Source organism: Manihot esculenta, chromosome 8 (assembly GCF_001659605.2).
Source record: "Manihot esculenta cultivar AM560-2 chromosome 8, M.esculenta_v8, whole genome shotgun sequence".
In the NCBI taxonomy this organism is placed as follows: Eukaryota; Viridiplantae; Streptophyta; class Magnoliopsida; order Malpighiales; family Euphorbiaceae; genus Manihot; species Manihot esculenta.
Window position 1 is genome coordinate 2,260,599 of NC_035168.2, and position 21,410 is coordinate 2,282,008.

Consider the following 21,410-nt stretch of genomic DNA (forward strand, 5'->3'; position numbering starts at 1 on the left):
CTTGTGCTTCACTAAGAAAAACAATGAAACCACCTAAACGGTACCTGCAACCCATGGTGAGTGTACATCATTGAAGTCACCCCATCAAATCTAAAACCATCAAACCTGTACTCCTCCAACCACCATCTTGCATTTGAAAGAAGAAATCTTAGCACCTGAATCAATCAGCAAGGATTAGTCCTGATAAACAACAGGATAAATGGAAATAAGAACATCACAAAACATAGTACCACCTCAAGCTTCACATAATTACATACCTCCCAGCTTCCATAGTTGAAAAGGCGAGAGTCCCACAACCAATGATGACCCCGTGATCCAGAGTGGAAGTAGTGACTATCCGTACCATCAAACATGTTCAGCCCATCCAACGTATTATTTGACGCATGGCTGGATTTGTTTCATAAATTTTGTTGAAAAAACAGACAAACTATTAGTAAAACAGACCAACACAATGAAGCAGTACAGTTTATCTAATATTTCTGGCAAAAGAACCCACTTGCTTTTGAGTTAAAATAAAATAAGGGGGTATTTTGCATCAGATCAATCATCATAGATGTCAAAACAGGTTCAGCAAACAACACACAGAAAAAGATATTTGCTACCACGTAAAATTGCAGTCTCAGATCGATAAGCTTCTGTCCATAACTTTAGACGAGGTTGAGTTCATATTGCATTTAACATACTTCCATCCATAACTTTAGATGAGGCTGAATTCATAGTGCAACTAACATGAATCTATCAGATGCAGTAAATTATGTGAATAAGTTGGTTAACAAGCAAATCAAAAATTGCTCAAATGAATAAATAAATAAAAAAGTCTGTCAAGTAGTCCCTTAATCCCAAAATTAAGATAGAACTTAAATGTCACAGCTTTCTCATATGTCTATAGCAATAGTTACCTATGAACAACATCCATGAGAACAAGCAGCCCTAACTCATGAGCTTTATCTATTAAAGACTTCAAATCATCAGGAGTTCCAAATCGGCTGCTAGGTGCAAAAAAGTTTGTGACATGGTACCTGAATTGGACCAAAGGTAATCACAAGTTCATAAAGTCATAAGAAAGCAGGCACTACACGTAGAAACAAACACCAACCATGGATCAACAATGAATATGGAGCTTATGCCAAACAAAGACTATACCCAAAACTAGCATAATAGGAATGCTCTTGAATAGCCATGATCTGAACAGCATTGTAGCCAAGCTTTTTGATGCGAGGAAGCATATCATCTCTAAAGTTGGCATATGTGTTAATTATTGGCTCCTGCATTTCACAGTAATATTGCAGTTTAAACCAGACTGATTTTCGAACCCTTAATAGGCACAGATTTAAATCAGCTAGATATTTGATATAGTAGCTTAGAAACCATAAAAAATTTGAAACCAACCAAAAATAGAATTATATTAGGATAGCCAATAAACTAGTCTACCAGAGCCATATTCTGATAGGGTGACAGGTGAAGCCAAACTGACTTTGGCATGCTCAAGTTCGGCTCACTCAATATCATGTATCAAATGACCCAAAGAGAAAGCTAAGGGTTCTAAATTTGTATCTTCACTACGTGAAAATCATGGACTCTGTATATAACCTTAGTTAACAAGTTCAAGTGAGACTCGACCAAGCGAAGGGATATTTCCAGGCCTGATAGAAAACCAGAATTTACAACAAGATTGCAAAGTTTCATTGAGAAACTCAATCAGAATCTGTGCCTAACCTTCCAGATAAAAGAAGAATATTTTTTTTTATAAAAAAAAAATGAAAACCTATTTAACCTGTTATCATTTGAAAAATAAATTTAAGAATATCATGACAACAGTGCTCCATTTTGAAAGTGTCAAAATGTCAAATCATAATGGTTGAAAATTAACAATGTAAATAACAGTATTTAATAAAAAAAAGGTTTACATGAGATAATGGGAAAGAGGCACACCGTACTACTCATTCCAACATGAGATTCATAAATCCTAAGTGATTTTGGTCTCTTTGGCTGAGGATGTTTGAACACATACTTCTCCTGTAAAAAAATGAACAAGGGTATTAATGCCAAAGAAATTGCAAAATAAATGAACAAGAAAGCCCCATATGTTCGCATAGTAACAAAAATTAAGTGTGACTGATGCTAGTTGATTCATCACTCTATAAAAGAAAAAGCTCCTATACAGCTACAATTAAGAACATAAGGATAATTCACATATGTTTAAAATAAGACATGGTTAAGGAAAAATGATATTCATTAGAATAATGTTTGGCAAACCTATGAACCATTCTCTTGTCCAGCATATAATAAGCCCAGCTCCCAACCATGTGTGTCAATTTTCCCTTTTTTTTTCCCAGATCAATGTTATTTCTGGCCTTGGGAATGGCCACCCCAGTTTAAAACATTCGATTATTGGTTGGACAAAAAAAAAATGCATAATGTCTTTTCAAGCATTGTCAACACCTGGTTTCATTATTAGTAATATACAGCAGATCTTTAAAACTTTCTGCATTTTTCTTGATTTAATTTCCGTCATGATATCAGCATATGATCTCAATTAAGTAACTTAGCACACTGCTTCAAGAGGGAAAAAATGAAGGAATGTGAAAATGGGACAGGATACCTCCTTTGGTGGATCATAGTATATGGCATTGTATGGGATTTCACCAGGTGCCTGAACTGAGAACTTGATCCAAGCAGGAATTGAATCTTTGATGCCAGATGGAGTATCCATGCGTATCTACATTCACATGGTCAAGTTAGGGTTTATACCTTGGAGGATATTCACAATGTTTATAATATTGAAATTTCAAACAATACCACTATTGAGGCATTTGACACTGCATGATTTTAAAGAACTTAAAAAATACAGCTAATGCCTTTCACAAATAAAGAATACAAGCTGATAAAACTAGAAGATTTCACTTCTAGGAGCGAGCATCCAGTAACCGAACAAAACTTGAATTTTGACAAACCAAAATTTATTGACTCTAAAAATATTTATAGAACTGAAACTAAAAGAAAAATGAACCTAACCAAAATCAAAATATTTGGTCAGTTATAACCAATTAACCAAAATAGAATAAAAAATATATATTTTATATTATTAATTAATTAAAAGTATATAGTAACAATTTTTATTTATAAAATAATAAATTTAATTTATTTTAGTAAAATTACAATACAATTAAATTAATATATTAATTATAAAAAATTTGGTAATTTCAATTAGTTCAATTGCCAAATCAAAGGTAACAAATCAATAACCAAAAACTGATTTTTTTAAAAATCACTTAACCTTAAAACAAAACAGAAATGAATATACCCTATCAAAATAACCGATTTTCATTGGTTCTGTTCGGTTATATAACCAGATAACATCACCCCTACTCACGTCAACCGGACACAAGAAGCTAAAAAGATGCTAAACAAACATGAAGTCTTCTTAGCAAGTGAACATGGTTGAATGCACACTTGCACTCTTGTACAATTTGGATTAATCATTAAACATTTGAACTAAAATCAAAACCAATAGGACGCCTTAAATCATAAAAGGCATGACAATTATATACAAATTAGCCATATCATTGATGACTTATTAAAAAAAAAAGGTCCCACTTGTAGATGACATGTCTAATGTATGTTTAATTGTTATGATTTTATAAGTTTAGATGTTTAAACTTACGATTTTAATTCAAGTGTTTAATAAGTTAATCCCACATAACACAAGGATGTAAGAATGTATTAGCTAAATGTATATTGCAGAAGTTAAACACACTCACAGATACAAATGCTCATCTGTGCACACATTTCAAATGATATCTTCATGTATTTTCATACAAGAAAAGAAGCATAAATAAAATGGCAACATGCCATATTTGCAATAATTTGAAGTACTAGTATGGGGAGGGATGCTAGGTTTTAAGAAACAAGTACTTCCACTTCAATTGTTGACGACTATCGAATGAGAAAAAGAAGGGGGAAAAGACTTTCAAACTCAGAAAGCCATCACTAGCTTGGGCCAATGCTTGGATACATGTACTAGAAATGATGCTCATCCTATTGGAATCAGTTGTATGGCACAAATAGCTTAAAGATTATTTTGTCACACAGCAATAGCCACCATGTTAGTTTCAGGTACAGGGAACTCTCACTCTTTCATTTGTACAAGAAAGATTAGAAAGTTATTGTCTTCTAGTTACCAGATTTAGATTTCTCCACTATCCAATAAAAAAAGTGATATGCTTTTACAAATACAGATATTAGATTATTTTCCTTATATTGTATTTGTACATAATGCAGATAAATAATTGTTGAATCCCACATCGGTTGTGGAAAGGGGTAATGTACCCCCTTATATGGGCCATAGGCACTCCTCTCCCTTGAGTTAGCTTTTGGAGTGAGTTAGGTCTGGCCCAAATTTAACATGGTATCAGAGCCTCCCTAGTCAAACATAATTTAGCCATATTTTTACCACTATTATTGATGCTAAATTACACATTTTCTAACTAATTTTATGCTTTTGATCATATTTTGTAGAAAATGATGAAAATGGAAACTTGGTGAAAAATGACCTAAAAATGCTAAAAAATTGATTTGGCTGAAGTGATTTGGTCAAATCGACCTCAAAGAATGACCAAGAAAGTTGCACAAATGGATGGAAGAAGAAGCCAAAACTCAAGTTTTGATATGCCAAAATCGATTTGTCCAAATCACTGGCCAAATCGCCAGAAACTAGTGACAGCTGAAACCCGGAAGTGTCTTGTAGAAACGATTGGGGCAAGTGATTTGCCCAAATCACTGCCCAAATCGACTGTCACCAGTAGAAACACGGGAATTGCAAAAATTCAAATTTTAAGAGTTCTATCCTATCTCAAACACGCCAAGACTCATCCAAAACACATCCAATAATGTGCAAAAAGAATTCCTTCACCCAAGGAGGTCTATTTATGATGAAATACAAGTAAAGAAGGAATCAAAGATCAAGTCAAATTGGAATTTCAGTTCATAAAGGACTAATCTAGGGTTTCTCACCTATAAAAGGGCAATAAGCAGCAGCGGCAGCAAAGCATCCACTTTTCGGCAGCAACACCAGTAGCACCTTTCTCCCTTTCTTCTTCCTTTTCTCTTTTATGTGTTCTTTGTCCACCGTAAGTGGCTAAAAACCTTTTCCTCTAGTTGAAGTAGGAGAAGTTTCAGTTTTATTATGCATTGGAAGATCTGAAACTCCATTGTTAAACTTCTATTTTTCAATATTTATGCAATTTGTTCTTCATGTTTATTATTGCTTTGCTATTAGAATCAATAAGGGCCCATTGCTTTTAATTGCATAAGCAATATATTGTTAGTTTGAATGATTTAGGTCTGTAATTGCTTAGATTATTTGAACACAAGTAACAATTAGTTGCATGATCTAACTTAACCATGCGGTTGGTAAGGTTAAAATTAGGTTTCTCTAATTTTTAAAGCAGTTAACAGTTGAAAAGTGAAGAACCCCAAGAACGTTCCTTGGCAACTTGTTAACTAGTGTTTGATTGGCGAACGTTTCCTAATCAAACTAAACGTAATGAGGAATTTGGTTTTGAGGAGCGTTTTCCACAACCTAAACTAATTTATTAAAATAAATAGAAGAATCAAAGTATCAATTATTGCTCTCTTTTAATTATTGCTCTCTTTTATTATTTAGTTTTAATTTTAGTTCACTATTATAAAAAATAATCCCCCTTATTTTACTTTTATTGTTAACTTGCCCAAGTCATTGTTAGGAGAGTCCTTAATGTCAAATCCATGTGGATTCGACCCTATTACCACTATCTACAGTTTTTAATTGTTGATTACTAATAGGTTTATTTTTAACGGCTTCGACAACTGCTATCACTCCCCATCCAATGTTGGGCCTCTTATAAATATGTCACGCATCAGTAAAATTCTGGGCGTGAGGGGGTGTGTTGAATCCCATATCGATTGTGGAAAGGGGTAATGTGCCCCTTATATGAGCCACAGACACTCTTTTCCCTTGAGCTAGTTTTTGAGGTGAGTTAGGTCTAGTCCAAATTTAACATGGTATCAGACCCTCTCCATCCGATATTGAGCCTCCTATAAATATGTCACGCACCAGTAAAATTCTGGGCGTGAAGGAGTGTGTTGAATCTCACATCGATTGTTGTGAAAAGGGATAATCTGCCCCTTATATGGGTCATAGACATTCTTCCCTCTTGCGAGATAGCTTTTGGGGTGAGTTAGGTCTAGTCCACATTTAACAATAACAAAATTACACTGTCAAATCTGTTTTCTAGTTGTAAAAGAATTGTTCGATTTTATATGATGTTCACCAGAAAATGCACAAAAGCTTATCCTTTGTAGGACAAATCCTCTTCTCCTTTTCCAGCTAGTTCCACATAACAACTAAATGTGATGAAATATCTACAAGCTTTGACTTAACACTTTGCATAAGGATAAATATCTAGAGATGAAATGCAAAAGAAGGCATGCAACATTTACAATGAAAATCCAAATTTGATCGTGAGAAAGAATACCTTTACTCGAGAACCATGAGGAATTGGTGGTGAACCATCTGCGTTATTTGGCAAAAAAATCTCCCAGACACCAAACTCATTCTGTACAGGCAGGTCAGTTTGTTAGGAATGTGATTGCTATAAGAGATCTAATGGACAAGCAAGTCAAAATACAACAAGAAAATATACCTTTGGGGAAACCTATAATTTTATGAAATATGGGCATGATAAACCACCTTTGTGGTTGACATGGTTAACACTCCCCCCCTCCCCCCTCCCCCCTCCCCCATCAACCCAAAAAAAGGTAATTGGTCCCCCTTCCGCATGTTCAGGGTGATCCAAACACAACCCCAATACAATTCTACATGTTCAACATTTCAATGAGACTATTAACACTACTTCACACTGTAAACAACCAAAATTCTTGAACTTCAGCCAAGCAACAGTGTCAACTGTCATATATAAGAACATGGAAAATGCTTTCTGATGATTGATCCTCGTTCAACCAAAAAAAGAACAAAAATATAAATCTATCGAACAATTCAAAGTTCAAACAGAAAATTTACTAGGTGACAACAATCAGGTAAATGGTTTTGGTAATGGTTGTGATATTGAACTGAATGGGACTGACACAGACTATATTGGTGGTGCTGCCATGAATTTCTTAACGAAAAGGCACTCTACATGATATCAGCTCAATTAAGAGGAAAAAATTTATTGCTGTATTGGAAAATCAACCACCATATCAAAGATAGCATACCCGAGTCATGACATCTGCATTAGGATTCCAATTGTTGAAATCTCCAATAAGTGCAGCCCACTGAAAATCAACATAAATATATCACCAGATCAGACAAGAAATGAAAACAACAAGCACTTCTGAACAGCCAATAACACAAATAGATCACTACATCAGACAAGAAATAAAAACAACAAGCACTTCTGAACAGTCAATGTGTATCAGCTGGAAAGGGCATTATCCCTGTTGCTGAATTGACAAACCACAAAGAAGCAGCCCCTTCTATAAATGACTGGAGATTTATACATTAGGTAATTAATGAATTCATGCCTATACACTTGTACATTTGTTTTGTAATACAGGTACTACAACCACACAGATGTATTTCAAGATGAAACCTGAACAGAATGTCACCATTATTGAGACTACCTGACCTGAATGATATGTTTTAGAGTACACATATCCACAAATATTCAAAATCACATAATAAAGGAATGAGGAAGGACAAACCGTAGCTCCAGGTGCCCATTCCCTATAAGTTATTCCTGTTTCACTGAAACCCAGTAGATATTATAATCAGCAACAAATGGAATCTGCTGATACCGAAGTAAAATTTCAACAAATTAAAATTGATTGATAAAAAGAATGCATTCAAACTGCTAGTCTGCTACTGTTATTTTACTTGTTGATAGTTTAAAGGAACGTTACCAAAGCAGTACCGGAAAGGGAATTTTTACATGAATGAAAAGAACCCAAGAGCATATAAGCATAAATAGTGCCACCAAAAAGGAGTGAAAGCATTCACTTTATAGGGCTATTACAAGTTTTCAACCTCTTCCAAAGGCACCTGGTTCCAAAAGTAAATTATTAGAACCAACAAGGCGGACACTAATTTACTCAATCCCAATGTCTCACTGCCATTTTGAAGTAAAAGGATCAGTCATTTTCAAAATCCTAGGAATAAAAAACTGTTTTGTCCTTTGATCAAGTGAGACAACAGAAATTCATGATGTCCGTTGAGATACTTCCTATAAATAACTTAGGCTTGCAGTGATTGTGTGCATAATTAGGTGCTCAAATTATATGATATGATTGGGATATGATTACACTATAATTAGGGAATTGATTGATTTTATTTTCTATTATATATTCTTGTAAGTAGTCTCTTTTTCTCTTCATTTTCATCACTGTTTCAATGTCTACAAAAACTAATTACCTATTGCAGTCATGCCTTCAACAGAAACAATTACTCCTCCAATAGCTATTCACAAAGGTACTCTGTTACGGTGTGCATCGCGTCACGGTGTGGTTAATAGAAAAGAAGCTCATTAGAGGAAGCAGGAAGCTCTTAACATCTCAGACTCATTAATAAGAGAATCTTAAATCTCACAATTTTAGGAATAACTTCTACTTGTTTTATTGAATAAAAATAAAGCTTTTATATAGTGGAGGAGGTTCATACAATCATGATACTTCTAATTAGAGTAGAAGCCTAATACAAGTAATTATTAGATAAAGAACTAAGATAAGATAACAAATGCATAAGATAAGACAAAATACTAGAGATAAGATAAAATAGCAAAAGATAAATATAATCTATTTTTTATGGATTTAATCTATAAGTTTATCCATGACATCACTCCTCTCCTGAAAAAAGCAGGAGAGCTTGTCCTCAAGCTGAAAGGTAGAATATGCAGTCTGAAAATAATTGTTTGACTCTCATGTAGCTTTAGATTCACAATAACCTTGCCAACTAACTAATAATTTCCGAACTTGGGTGTATAGACCAAAAGTAATAACTCTGCGCCCCTTTTCATAATCACATGAGGAAAAGCCAACTTTGGCATTTTGGAACACCACAGGTACCTCCTCTCATTCACCAAAATTTTATCAGCTACTAAAAATATCCTAGTTTTGGTTTGTCTCCCTATTGAAGATATAAACTAGTTCACAGATTTGCTGAGCTAAGTCATTCAAACGTGATCGTTGTACGAAGGAATTCAACTTCTCTAATAGATTTGTAGAATCACCCATGATGACCGACTTTCTGTGGCCTTTTCTGCTAAGGTTAAATGCTTGGCAATAGCTTAAAGAAAACCTCATATCTCTTTTTGTTCATGATATTGTTGTTGATACCGTTCTAAAGATAATTGGATATAGGAATCTAATTTCTGTTGTAAACAAGATTGATCTCCTATGACGCCTTGCTCTGATACCAAGCTGTTACGGCCTAGATTATGGATCGCATCATGATGTGATTGATAGGAAAGAAGCTCATTAGAAAGAGCTCTTAACACCTCAGACTCATTGATGAAAAAGTCTTAAATCTCATCATTTTAGGAATAAATTCTGCTTGCTTTATTGCATAAAAATAAAGCTCTTATATAGTGGAGATTCATACAATCATAATACTTCTAATTAAAGTAGAAATTTAATACAAGCAACTATTAGATAAAGAACTAAATAAGATAACAGAAATCTAATAACAAATGCATAAAATAAGACAAGATACTAGAGATAAGATAAGAGATAAATACAATCTGTTTGTTATGGATTTAATCTATCTGTTATCCATAACATACTCACTCTTCTCAAAACCCTCATCTCATTTATAATTTCATGAGTTATCATTGTTTGTCTCCTTCTTACTATATTTTTGTTTCCACTTTATCTTCTGTTTCTATAATAAAGACGGTTAAAAAACATTGAATCATCCCGAATGATATAATGCTATGGTTGAGAAAATGACTATTCTCCTAAAAATGAAATTTGGGAACTAGTATCTTTACCGCTTGGTAAAACTACTATTGGTTGTCGATGGATTTACACAGTTAAGATAGAACCTGACGGCAAAATAAATAAATTCAAAGCTCACCTCGTAATTAAAGGTTAAACACAGATCTTTGCCCTTGATACTCATCTGCAGATATCAAAATTCCCTGATCGGAAAATCCATTCAATTTGTGTTCCGTGATTTTAGTAGTCATAGGAATCACATCAGTTACGGTGGTGGTTTTAACTTAAGCCATAAGGATAACCAACCCAAAACGATAGCAACAAAAGAAACACAGAATCAAAAAATAGTACCCGGCGTGAACAGTACCACATAAATAGTACCAATGAACAGTACCGATGAACAAAACCCGAACGATAAACAAACCTCAGATCTGACAAGGGAACGATGTGGCGACTCCAGCGATGGTGAGATCCAAAAGTTACCCTTTATGGGTAATCCAAATGAACAGAGCCCTAAGTCTCTAAATTTTTTTTTTTTTAACTTGACTAGAGAGAAAAAAAAAAATTCTCTACGAGAATAGCTTTGATACCATGTAAAAAGATAATATTTTGTTGTCTTTCACAATAGAGATTACAACCTATTTATACATGAGAGACGGTATCTAAACAGGAAGGAAAATCAAGCCGATAGCAACAAAAGAAACACAAAATCAGAAAATAGTATCCGGCATGAACAGTACCACGTAAACAGTACCGATAAACAGTACTCGTGAACAGTACCCATAAACAGTACCGATGAACAGTACCCGTGAACAATACCAATGAACAAAACCTGAACGGTAAACAAACCTCAGATCTGACAAGGGAACGATGTGGCGACTCCAGCGATGGTGAAATCCAAATGTTACTCTTTATGGGTAACCCAAATGAACAGAGCCCTAAGTCTCTAAATATATATATATATTTTTTAAAACTTGACTAGAGAGAAAAAAAAATTAAATCTCTACGAGAATAGCTCTGATATCATGTAGAAAGATAATATTTTGTTGTCTTTCACAATAGAGATTACAACATATTTATACATGAGAGACGGTATCTAAACAGGAAAGAAAATCAAGTCTATGATTATACAATCCCTAAGATTAAGCAATTGGCTCATCTATCAATATTTACTTCCTATATTAACATATTTACTTTCTATAACTTATAACAAATAAATTCAAAGCTCACCTCGTAATTAAAGGTTAAACACATATCTTTGGTCTTGATAAGAGTGATACTTTCTCTCCAATAGCCAAGATCACCCCTGTTCACCTTCTCATTTCATTAGCCGCAATCAACCACTGGACCCTTCACCAACTAGACATTAATAATGATTTTCTTCATGGTGAGCTAACCGAAATCGAGATTTATTGCTTAAGGAGAGTCAGGTTTAGTATGTCATCTCCGACCATCTTTATGTGGCCTAAAGCAGTCTCCAAGAGCATGGTTCGAAAGATTTAGTAACTTGATTCAAAAATTTGGAATGTCTCAAAGTGAATCTGATCATTATGTATTTTTTCGTCAGGATGGAAATAGTGAGAAATATGTCTACTTGGTGGTTTATGTTAATGATATTGTCATTACTAAAAATGATCATGATTAAATCGCTCAGTGATAGAGCCAAATTTAGACCCATTTTCCATATTGATATTTATGTTAATTTACACATTTTCTACCTAATTTTGTGGTTTTAACCTTATTTTGCAGAAAATGGAGTAAAATGGTAAATTGGCAAAAATGGCCTTAAATCTGCCCAAAAGAGAGCAAAATTGCACAAGCATGGTTTGCCCAAATTGTTTGCCCAAACCAAAGTTGAAGCTGAAATGGAAGAAGAACAATCTGCTGTTTGACCAGACTGTTTGCCCAAACAGACTGGGCAAACAGATCAGCAGGGCAGAAGCAGAGCACAAAAATCAGACTGTTTGCCCAAATAGACTGGGCAAACAGGCCAGCAGTGCGCAGGTAACAGGGAAAACAGACTGTTTGCCCGAGCTGTTTGCCCAAACAACCCGGGCAAACAGCACCAGCAACCAGCAGACAGTAAATTGCGGGAAAATCAAAATTCAAATGCTCAAGAAGTGTTTTCCCTCCCAAACACGTGTGGACAGCTCAGCAAACCCTAAAGACACCTCAGCACTCAATCCCACATATTTAGGAAGGCAAATCTCATCAAAATACAATTACCTTCCAAGAATTCAACTCCAATTGGGAAAAGGAGTCCCATCTCAACAAGGAAACCTAGGGCAGCCTCTTCAGCTATAAAAGGGCATGCAAACCAGCAGATCAAGTATCTTTGGATCCTCATACATCCTCGGCAGAAGCTGCACCAGCAGCCGCACCACACCAGCAGGCCAATTGGCCCTTTTTCTCCTTCTTTTTGCTTTCTTTCTTTTCTTTTATGTTAGTTTCAGCCATGAGTGGCTGAAACCCTTTTTCTAGTTGAAGAGTTAGGTGAAACTTTGGTTGTTTATGGATTGGGAGATCTGAACCTTCATGTTATTCTTTTATTAATCAGTATTTATGCAATTTTGTGCTTAATTTATTGTTGCTTTGTTGTTTTGATCAAATTGGCCACTTGATTCTTGATTGCAAAGTAATTCTTTGTTAGTTTGGATAGTTTGAAGTCCGTAATTGCTTGAATTATTCAAACACAAGTAACCCTTGGTGTAAAAACCTAGGAAATTGCATAATCTAGCAATATCACCTTACGTTTGGGTAGCTAGAATTAGGTCTCTCTTTTTCTTAATGCAATTAACAGTTGTTAGATGCCAAAGGCCCAAGGACGTTCCTTGGCAACTTGTTAATTAGTGATTAATTAGAGGACGTTCCCTAAATAATCTATGCTTAAGGAGGGATATGGTTGGTGAGAAGCGTCTTCCACCTCCATAACTAATTTATTGAGTTAAATAAGAGAATATAAGTTTCAATGATCAATCCCAACAACTAAAGTGGACCCAATTCTTCAACTAGGCCTTTCTCATTATTGAATTTCTCTACTTTAATTATTTGCTTTTCTCTATTGCTTTCAATATTAGTTTAGTTTATCAAACCTCAAAACCCCCATTTTACTTTTATTGTTTGTTTCTTTACTTGGTCTTGACTAGGAAAATAAGTAAGTATCAATTCCCTGTGGATTCGACCCTATTGCCACTATCTGCAAGTTTATTGTTGATTGTTTAATAGGTTTATTTTTGACGGCTTCGACAACCGCTTATCACTCAGCTTAAGAAACATTTGTTTAGTCATTTCTAGATTAAAGATCTAGGACAATTGAAGTACTTTTTGGGGATTGAAATGGTAGAGTCTAAAACAAGTATTGCTATTTCTCAATAAAAATATGCTTTCGATATATTAAAAGAAACATGAATGTTAAACTGTAGACATGTGAATACTACCATTGACCCAAATGTCAAACTTGTTCCTAAACAGGAGAGCCACTTAAAGATTCTAGTAAATGTAGAAGATTAATTGGCAAGCTCAACTATCTTACTATCACACGACCAGATATTTCTTTTGCAGTAAGTGTAGTTAGTCAATTTCTTCAATATCCATACAGTAACCACTAGAATGCAGTTATTCGTAGTCTCAAATATATCAAAGGAGCTCCAAGAAAAGATTAACTACATAAAGACAAGGGTCACCCATAAATTGTTGGGTATTCCGATGCAAATTGGGTAGATTCTCCTTGAGACAGATGATTGAGACAAATGATTTACTTCAAGATACTGTATTATGATTAGAGAGAATTTTATATCCTGAAAAAGTAAAAAAACAGGTTGTGGTTGCAAGATTAAGCGCTAAAGCAGAATATCCAGTTATGGCTTTGGAAACAAGCGAACTTATTTGGTTGAAGCAACTTCTTCAGGATTTGGAGTATGCGACACCGACCAAATAAAATTGATATGTGGTAATCAAGTTGCACTCCATATTGCATCAAATCCAATCTTTTATGAGAGGACGAAGCATATAGAGGTGGATTGTCACTTTACTAAGTAAAGATTGAATCGGGATGCATTTCTACTAGCTTTGTCGACTCAAATGATAAGCTAGTTGATATTTTCATAAAATCTCTTCAGGGTTCAAGAATTGAGTATATTTGCAACAAGTTTTGACCATATGACATGTACGCTCCAGTTTGAGGGAGAGTGTTGAGAGACCTTCTGTAAATAATCTAGATTTATAGTGATTGTGTGCATAATTAGGTGTTTAGATTATGTGACATGATTAGGCTACAATTAGAGAATTGATTTATTTTATTTTCTATTATATATTCTTATAAGTAGTATATACCCCAATTGGCTTGAGGAAATCATCAAGCATCTTTCTCTCAAAGTCTCTCTTTCTCTCTTCCTTTTCATCACTGATTCAATGTCTAAAAAAACTGTTGAGATCTCTATCATAACTCAAGAATAACAAACTGAGATGGACCAAATTAGAACCCACCAGAGAATTCTTACAGTTACTTGGATACAATCAGCTGAAGAACCATTGTTTCAAAACACTGGGGCTTAAAAAATGGATCTATAAGGCTTCTAAGCAATATTTTTTTCTGTATCAGTATTTCTTACTTCAAATTGTCCTGATTATGATTCCCATCCACATAATGGTGCCACGTTGAAAATACTTCAGTAGAAGATGGTATTAGTACGAATACATTCCACACTTAGTAGTAATATTTTCCTCTAAATTTCAATGGTAGATAGTCTCATTATGTTTCAATTACAGTTTGTTGCAATGCAAACAACGACAAACTGCAGTAAATAACAGATAGTGGCACGCACGTATGGAACATACAAAATTTATGCAGCAGAAAATGGGAAAACCAACAAAATGAACCAGCAGGGATCACAAAAATGTTAATACCTGCGTAAGAAACCAAACTTTTCAAATCCACGAGAGAATGCATCCAAACCACCTTCATACTTGTCAATTTCCTCACGCAGCCTTTTGTACTGTGAATATCTGTACGCGGACAAAAGATCAGATAAGTATTTGAACCATACTAGACTCAACTGGTCTTAATCAGAAAATAGTTGGGGTTGGCTATAGGGATCTCTTTCCACTATTACACCGCATTTAGAGCTACATATTGAGAAATATAGGGCTATTAAATCCTTTTTTGCTACTTTCCTTAATGCCATCCTAGGTATACTCCCAAAATTTCTTTTTTCCTGCAAATATGCTCAACCTTTTGTATTGCTAAAGTCTCTAGACTACTGGTTCAACCACAACCAAAATGAAAAATCAGCAAGAAGCAGGACATCTGAATAAAAAGATTATATAAGAGAAAGTTATTCTAAAAAAAGGATAGCCAAGAGGAACAGCAGCATATGAATTCCAGGAAGAATTTTAATGTTTTCAAATAATGAAAATAATATATCAACTCTCAAGTCTCGACCTTAAAATAAGTCAACGCTACTGCAAAATCCACTTAATTGCACAAGTAATATGCGAAGTGGAAATGTGGGATAGGAAATCATAATTTAGGTCCCCTTCTATGGAAAAGGTCTTAGTTTCCTTGGGTTTCCAAATGGTTCATTTTGATGATTTTGAACAGTTAAGTATACCTTTCAACAAAAACTTTGCCTAATTCATTTTTTTTTTTTGGAGAACATTGTTGGGCTTTCTTTTCAAAGATATAATTGATACGCAATCATCTGTTTTAGCCATTCTATCCTTCTTCAAGTTGGAGTTGAAGAAAAATAAACAAAGGTTGTAAGTCAAAAGGATCAGAGATACCAGCACACCATACATACAACTGTTTTAGCCATTCTATGTTAATAAATTGAGAATGTAAAATCTAGGATAGTGTTAAAAAAAATCAAACATAAACATAATTGATGAAATTAAAGAATGTGAAAGAATCATTGGAATATCATACATCAAAATGAGGAGAAAATAATGTAGAAAAGGATCATAAAAAAAAAAATTAGCAGAGAGAGGAGTATCTAACCGGTAGTCAAGATGCTGACGGAAACCTGCCAAGCTTGGATCTATGTCATATATTCTCTGCCCACTGCCAGGTGGAGGAATGGACCTTGGTTTAGATTCACTTTTTCCAATGCTAATTGTCTCATGCAATGGAACCGACTCTTTTTTTACTTCATCCTCCTCAACATTCTTATCATCTTCCATCACAAGACTCTCTGCATCACCAAGAACCTACCACAGGAATCATAAAGGCATAAGCAACTTAATGAGCACAGTCAGAAATTGTTGTCACGGAGATTGCTTGCATCATGACGATTTACAAGCAAAGACATCAAAATTAGAACACGCAAATATCAATTGCAAAAACTGATTGACAATTAGTCAACCAAAAGAGACTACAGTAGAAGAACAAGAAATCTGATCACACATGAATATTAGTTGTCACTAAGCCTAGCACAATTCTGTCAGAAAAACTCTAACATCATGAATAAGAATCTAAGTAGACCGATCATCATTTGAAAAAGTGTTATGTGATATGTTTCCAAATTGCAGCTGTTTCAATATACAATCCTTTTTGTACCTGGTTTTCATGAAGTCCAGATGATTTTGCCACTATCTTTTAGCTCTTTTGTGGCATACCTGAATTTGCCACAAACATAAGCTTTTGTAGCAAGACCTTTCAGATATTCAAAATATCGCAAGGTCCTATATATATGTATATATATATATATATATATATATATATATATATATATATATATACTTAAACTGCTTGGAAACAAAATTGGGAAAAAATAAGTGGAGGAAAGAAAGAGTAATTTGTAATGCTGAAGCTTATGATGACACCCTCTTTATATTTATATGCTAAAAACACAAGATGTAGGATCATTAGTTCCAATAGAATGAATGAAATATGGCTCAATCTCCAACTTTGGGAGAGTAATTTCTGTATACCCATATTCTATTTTCTTATTTTCTACCTTATTTTCCTTTCTCTCATCTTTTTGCTCCCCCATCAGACAATAGAAAACTCCAACACTTCTCACTTCCCTCTCTTCTCTATCCTTCCTAGCTTTTTCCACCCTTTCAAGTTGTAAAGTGCAGATGGCTTGCATAATATCTGTAGGTGCTGCATACAATGTCGTCACAGGTTCAAGTTCATGGTTGCGTTTGAAATATGAGTGATCTTGTTATAGATAAGGGGTAATAAAACTGCCTTTTCTTTCATTCTACTCGGGCCACTTTAACTCAAAATTCTCAAGGTTCTTTTCGTGAAGCTCATTGAGCTTTGATTTCTTTACAATAAATGCCATGTATGCAAAACTCATTACTCTATAATAGGCATCGACAACTTTCATAACAGTAATTTTGAAAATGAAGTTATAAGAAACCACTCAGCCTAGCAGCTAGCTTTGAAGCCTATCACGTTTATGCCGTTGGCAAGAAGGTCCATAAATCATCCTTTCCTCATTTTTATTGAACCTATCCCCCTTATGCAGCATTCAAGTTGATTTGCTAATTAGCCCCTAGATGGATTACTTCTTGGGATGAGGCAAGGCCCTACCCCTAAGGGTTCAACTGTTTAGGCATGGTTGGACCCTATTAGGAAATTAAGAAACCTGGTAATAAGAACATGCTACAAGATACTAACGGAATTTGCAGGTCTGGAAGTTGGAATAATCTATCACAGAAAGCACTAGACTATACCTGTCCACAACTTGACATTTCTTGATAGAATGTGATTTCACCATTTCTCCGACCTGGAAGCATATGGCAAGCACAACTTGCCTTTTTCAGAACCTTATTCCAACCCTGAAAACCACTTTAAACTTAAGCCTGACTTCACAATAATAACCATAGGCCTTCAACGAACATGACAAAACCTTGTCAACAAACTAGAATTCTCCTTTTTCTTTCTTCCCACAGTTGGACCTCTCTTCTTTCCAATAATTGCATTTATCTATAAAGTTTTTGCTCCTACTGCTGCCATCCAAGCATCTCAAGCTCCAACCAAATGACATTTAACCTAAATAAGTACCAAGAATATCTACACAGTCACATATACACAACTTCACAAACCTGGGATTCCTCCAAAACTGTGCCAGTGGTTTCTAATTGATATGTTGAAGAAGAAGAGCCATCAATCTGATCATCAGGAACAAGGACCTTCTCAGATGCAGAGACAGTTAAATTTGAGGAGTCAGATTCATAAGAGGACTTTCCAGCAAAGATCTTCCCTACAAAGAAGAATCGGATTAGTTTTAGATATATTATGAAATAACTGACAAAAAGAGCAGGGATGACAGTTAAAAAATTCTAAAGATACTCAGATATAACAGTAAATAAGATATTACATTCATCTCCATTTGGGGCGGTGGAGAGGGAGATGTAATCATAACGCAAGGAACTCAAAATAATCCTAGTTACCAATGAGCAACATTCTAAACAATAATGCAGAATATGACCAATCAAAGACCGGGGTATCTCATCTATGCCGACTATTCTTTTTCCAAGGTACGGGAGAGATGTGACCAAACCACATTTAAACAGTCTCCAATTTCCCCAGATCTCCTTAAACTTATAGGCAAGGTAGCCAACCCCTGCCGCGAAATATTCAAAGAGACTGCGCAAAGGTACAAGACGGTCATTTCTAGCTGTGTAACGCTCCATGAGCTAGCATTAATATAAGAAACATTCACCAGAGCTACATTCCAATTTCTCAAGCTTCGGATCACAGAAACAAAAGGAGGAGCTATTTTCTCTTACTAAAAATAAAATGTTACAGATCAGTAACCCAACTGCAATGCCTTCATACCAATAATTTTCAAGCTTTAAATCACAGATCATTGAAAAGTGAAAATTCAACAGTGAACAGCAGGCAGGCATAAATATATTTATTAATAATTCCTTTCTCTTCTTTAAAAAAAAAAAAAAATACTCAAGCTCGTAACAGCAACTCACTGTACAAAAATTTAGCTCCATTAGAACAATTCTAAACTAAACCAAACTGATCCAGTTCTTTGATCAGAACGAATATTCTATTCATAAAAAAAAATCAGTCAATCAAGTAGATAGAAAACAAACGCGATTAAGAAAATGAGGTAGCCAAATCAAGCAAAAGAAACAACATGAATGAAAAAGAAATAGCAATAGAGAGAGAGAGAGAGAGAGAGAGAGAGAGAGAGAGTACGAGGAAACAGCTCCTTCTTCAAGAGGAAGGAAAGGCCAGAAGAGGTCCTTCGACCGCCATGGAAGCTGGTGAGCTGAGATTTGTAGAGTGAAGGTGCACAAGGAAAACGTATGCCTGATACAGTGTAGTATACCATTTCGGTGAGAGTTTGGAGAGAGATAGAAATGGCGCAAGTGATTAGATTTGATATTTTATATATGGAAATAAACGGAAAGCAATAGCGAGAAATGCGTGAGGCATGAATAGAAAGATTTTCTAGTGAAGAGAGAGTGGCGCTTGCAGACAAAAGAATAGAGAGTAGCAGGGTGCTACGTGTGCAGTGGAGAGTTGCATGGGGATTGGGTTGTGGGTCCCATCGGGACTCATTCTCCACCGTCAATCGCCTCTAGATTTTTTCATTTTTGAATCATTTGATATTTGATAGTTGTAAGATAAGAAATAAAGTGGACTGGCCCACGTGGCTCTGTCTTCGTTTACCCTTTTTGGTGTGTGTAAGACATATTACGGTACAGTGCAGCTGCTGTATTGGCGACTGCACAAAAGATTAGGAATGAAAGGTGAGAAAAGGCCCTTTTGCTAATGTTTTTCTTTTTCCATCTTTTTGTTACACAGCTATCCGTCGTCCATATCTAATTAATTTTAAGGGATTATTATTTAATTAATATAATATAATATAATATGAAAAATACTATTTAATTTTTATATTATAAAAAAATTTATTAATTAATTTATTGCCCATTTCTTATTTCCGTGAAGTCTTTTAAATTTTTTAATTTAAATGATGTTTGGTTTAGCATTTTAGGTAATTAATTTGTATATATTTCGTAAATTTGTAAATCAATTACTGATATCAATCGTATATCAATTCATTGGCTTCATTATTAAAAAGTTCCAATGTTTGTTAATCGAATTAATAATTAATATTATTCTTTTAAAATTTATTAATTACAAAAAATTTTCGTGTTTATGAATTATTTATTAAATCAATAATTATTTATAATTGTAAGAAGTAATAAATAACATAAGAAATATCATACAAATAATTAAATTGATTTTAATGTAAATTTTATATAATAAAATATATACAAAATAATTACACGGTAAAGATACACTTTAATTTTCATATATTATATAATAAATTAATAATAAAATAAATAATATAATATAACTCATATTAGTCATATATATTAATTAATTTTACTATCCAATTATATCTGTTATAATCAATCATATGTTATCAATAATAATCATAATTTATATTTAACGGTTAAATTTTAATAGTAATATAAATTATGAATAAAAATTCCGCCAAATCAATTTTAATTTAAAATTAATAATTTTAATTCAAAATTTAGAAAGATCAAAGCTCCTCAGTTTTTAATATTCAGGTTCAAATCTAATTCTAATTCAACTATAATTTAATTATATTTATTGTTTGAGTTTTTTAATAAATCAAATCAAACCAAATAGATTAGTTTTATTCAATTTCCAAGCTTATTTTAGTTAAAATAGTATTAGTAAAACATTTGTAATGAATAATACTCGGTTCCATTTGTTTTTTGAAAACAATTTTTTAAAAACATATTTCCTATACTTAAAAATAGTAATTAAAAATATTTTTTTAATAAAAAAAGGAAGTTCAACAACTTTAAAGAAAATGACATTTAATCACTAAAAAAAATTCTTTGTTAAAAAGATAAAATCATGTTTTATTTTAATAACATCATTAACACCATTTGTCTTTTTATACATAAATTTTATTAACAAAGATTAATAATTTTTATTGATTTAGAAATAAGATTATTAATATTTAATCTGATTTAATTAAGTGGTTAAAGGTATATAATTTTTCTAATAGATTTCGATTTGAGTTCTTATTTTTTTAATTTTATATTAAAAAATAATAAGTTTAAAAAATATTATCTCGTGATAAAGATAAATATTTAAAAATAAAATAAAACATAATTACTTTAAAAAAATAAGGAAAATCCGATGGGACAGCATAGAAGCAAACAAGACACAGCTGAGGCTCAGCAATTATTAGCACACCAAGTGGAGACCGAGAATTGACAGCTCGGGAGAATGATGCTCAGCCATAAGGTTTTCACCGAAAGAATATACCCGTTGCTATTTGAAAAAAAAAAAGAATATAGCATATATGCTATTTTATCTCAGGTACAATGACATTGACCATGTTCGACAATATTATTTGTTTTAACGGGGATCAACTGTTCTAATGGTAAATTCATGCTGCGAATAGATATGCAGAGAGCAATAA

The 21,410-nt window shown here is 33.8% G+C and overlaps 1 protein-coding gene across 4 annotated transcripts in view; it reads right to left on the reverse strand.

The window, feature by feature from the left end:
• Nucleotides 1-19,350, reverse strand: part of LOC110621058 (1,4-alpha-glucan-branching enzyme 1, chloroplastic/amyloplastic) — a 29,747-nt gene extending 10,397 nt beyond the window's left edge. The window contains exons 1-13 of one of the 4 annotated variants that reach the window (XM_043958842.1): nucleotides 19,133-19,350; nucleotides 18,022-18,179; nucleotides 15,965-16,173; nucleotides 14,875-14,973; nucleotides 7,744-7,786; nucleotides 7,255-7,314; nucleotides 6,516-6,596; nucleotides 2,603-2,719; nucleotides 1,933-2,016; nucleotides 1,144-1,265; nucleotides 900-1,019; nucleotides 258-387; nucleotides 45-155 (exon numbers count right to left, since the gene is read on the reverse strand). In XM_043958842.1, the coding sequence (XP_043814777.1) occupies nucleotides 45-155; nucleotides 258-387; nucleotides 900-1,019; nucleotides 1,144-1,265; nucleotides 1,933-2,016; nucleotides 2,603-2,719; nucleotides 6,516-6,596; nucleotides 7,255-7,314; nucleotides 7,744-7,786; nucleotides 14,875-14,973; nucleotides 15,965-16,173; nucleotides 18,022-18,179; nucleotides 19,133-19,268 (1,470 nt within the window). In that variant the 5' untranslated portion in view covers nucleotides 19,269-19,350. Of the gene's footprint in view, nucleotides 1-44; nucleotides 156-257; nucleotides 388-899; nucleotides 1,020-1,143; nucleotides 1,266-1,932; nucleotides 2,017-2,602; nucleotides 2,720-6,515; nucleotides 6,597-7,254; nucleotides 7,315-7,743; nucleotides 7,787-14,874; nucleotides 14,974-15,964; nucleotides 16,174-17,649; nucleotides 17,949-18,021; nucleotides 18,180-19,132 lie in introns of those variants that run through there. The other 3 variants (XM_043958841.1, XM_043958844.1, XM_043958843.1) reach the window with 3 other exon arrangements.
• Between the last annotated feature and the right edge of the window lie 2,060 nt (nucleotides 19,351-21,410).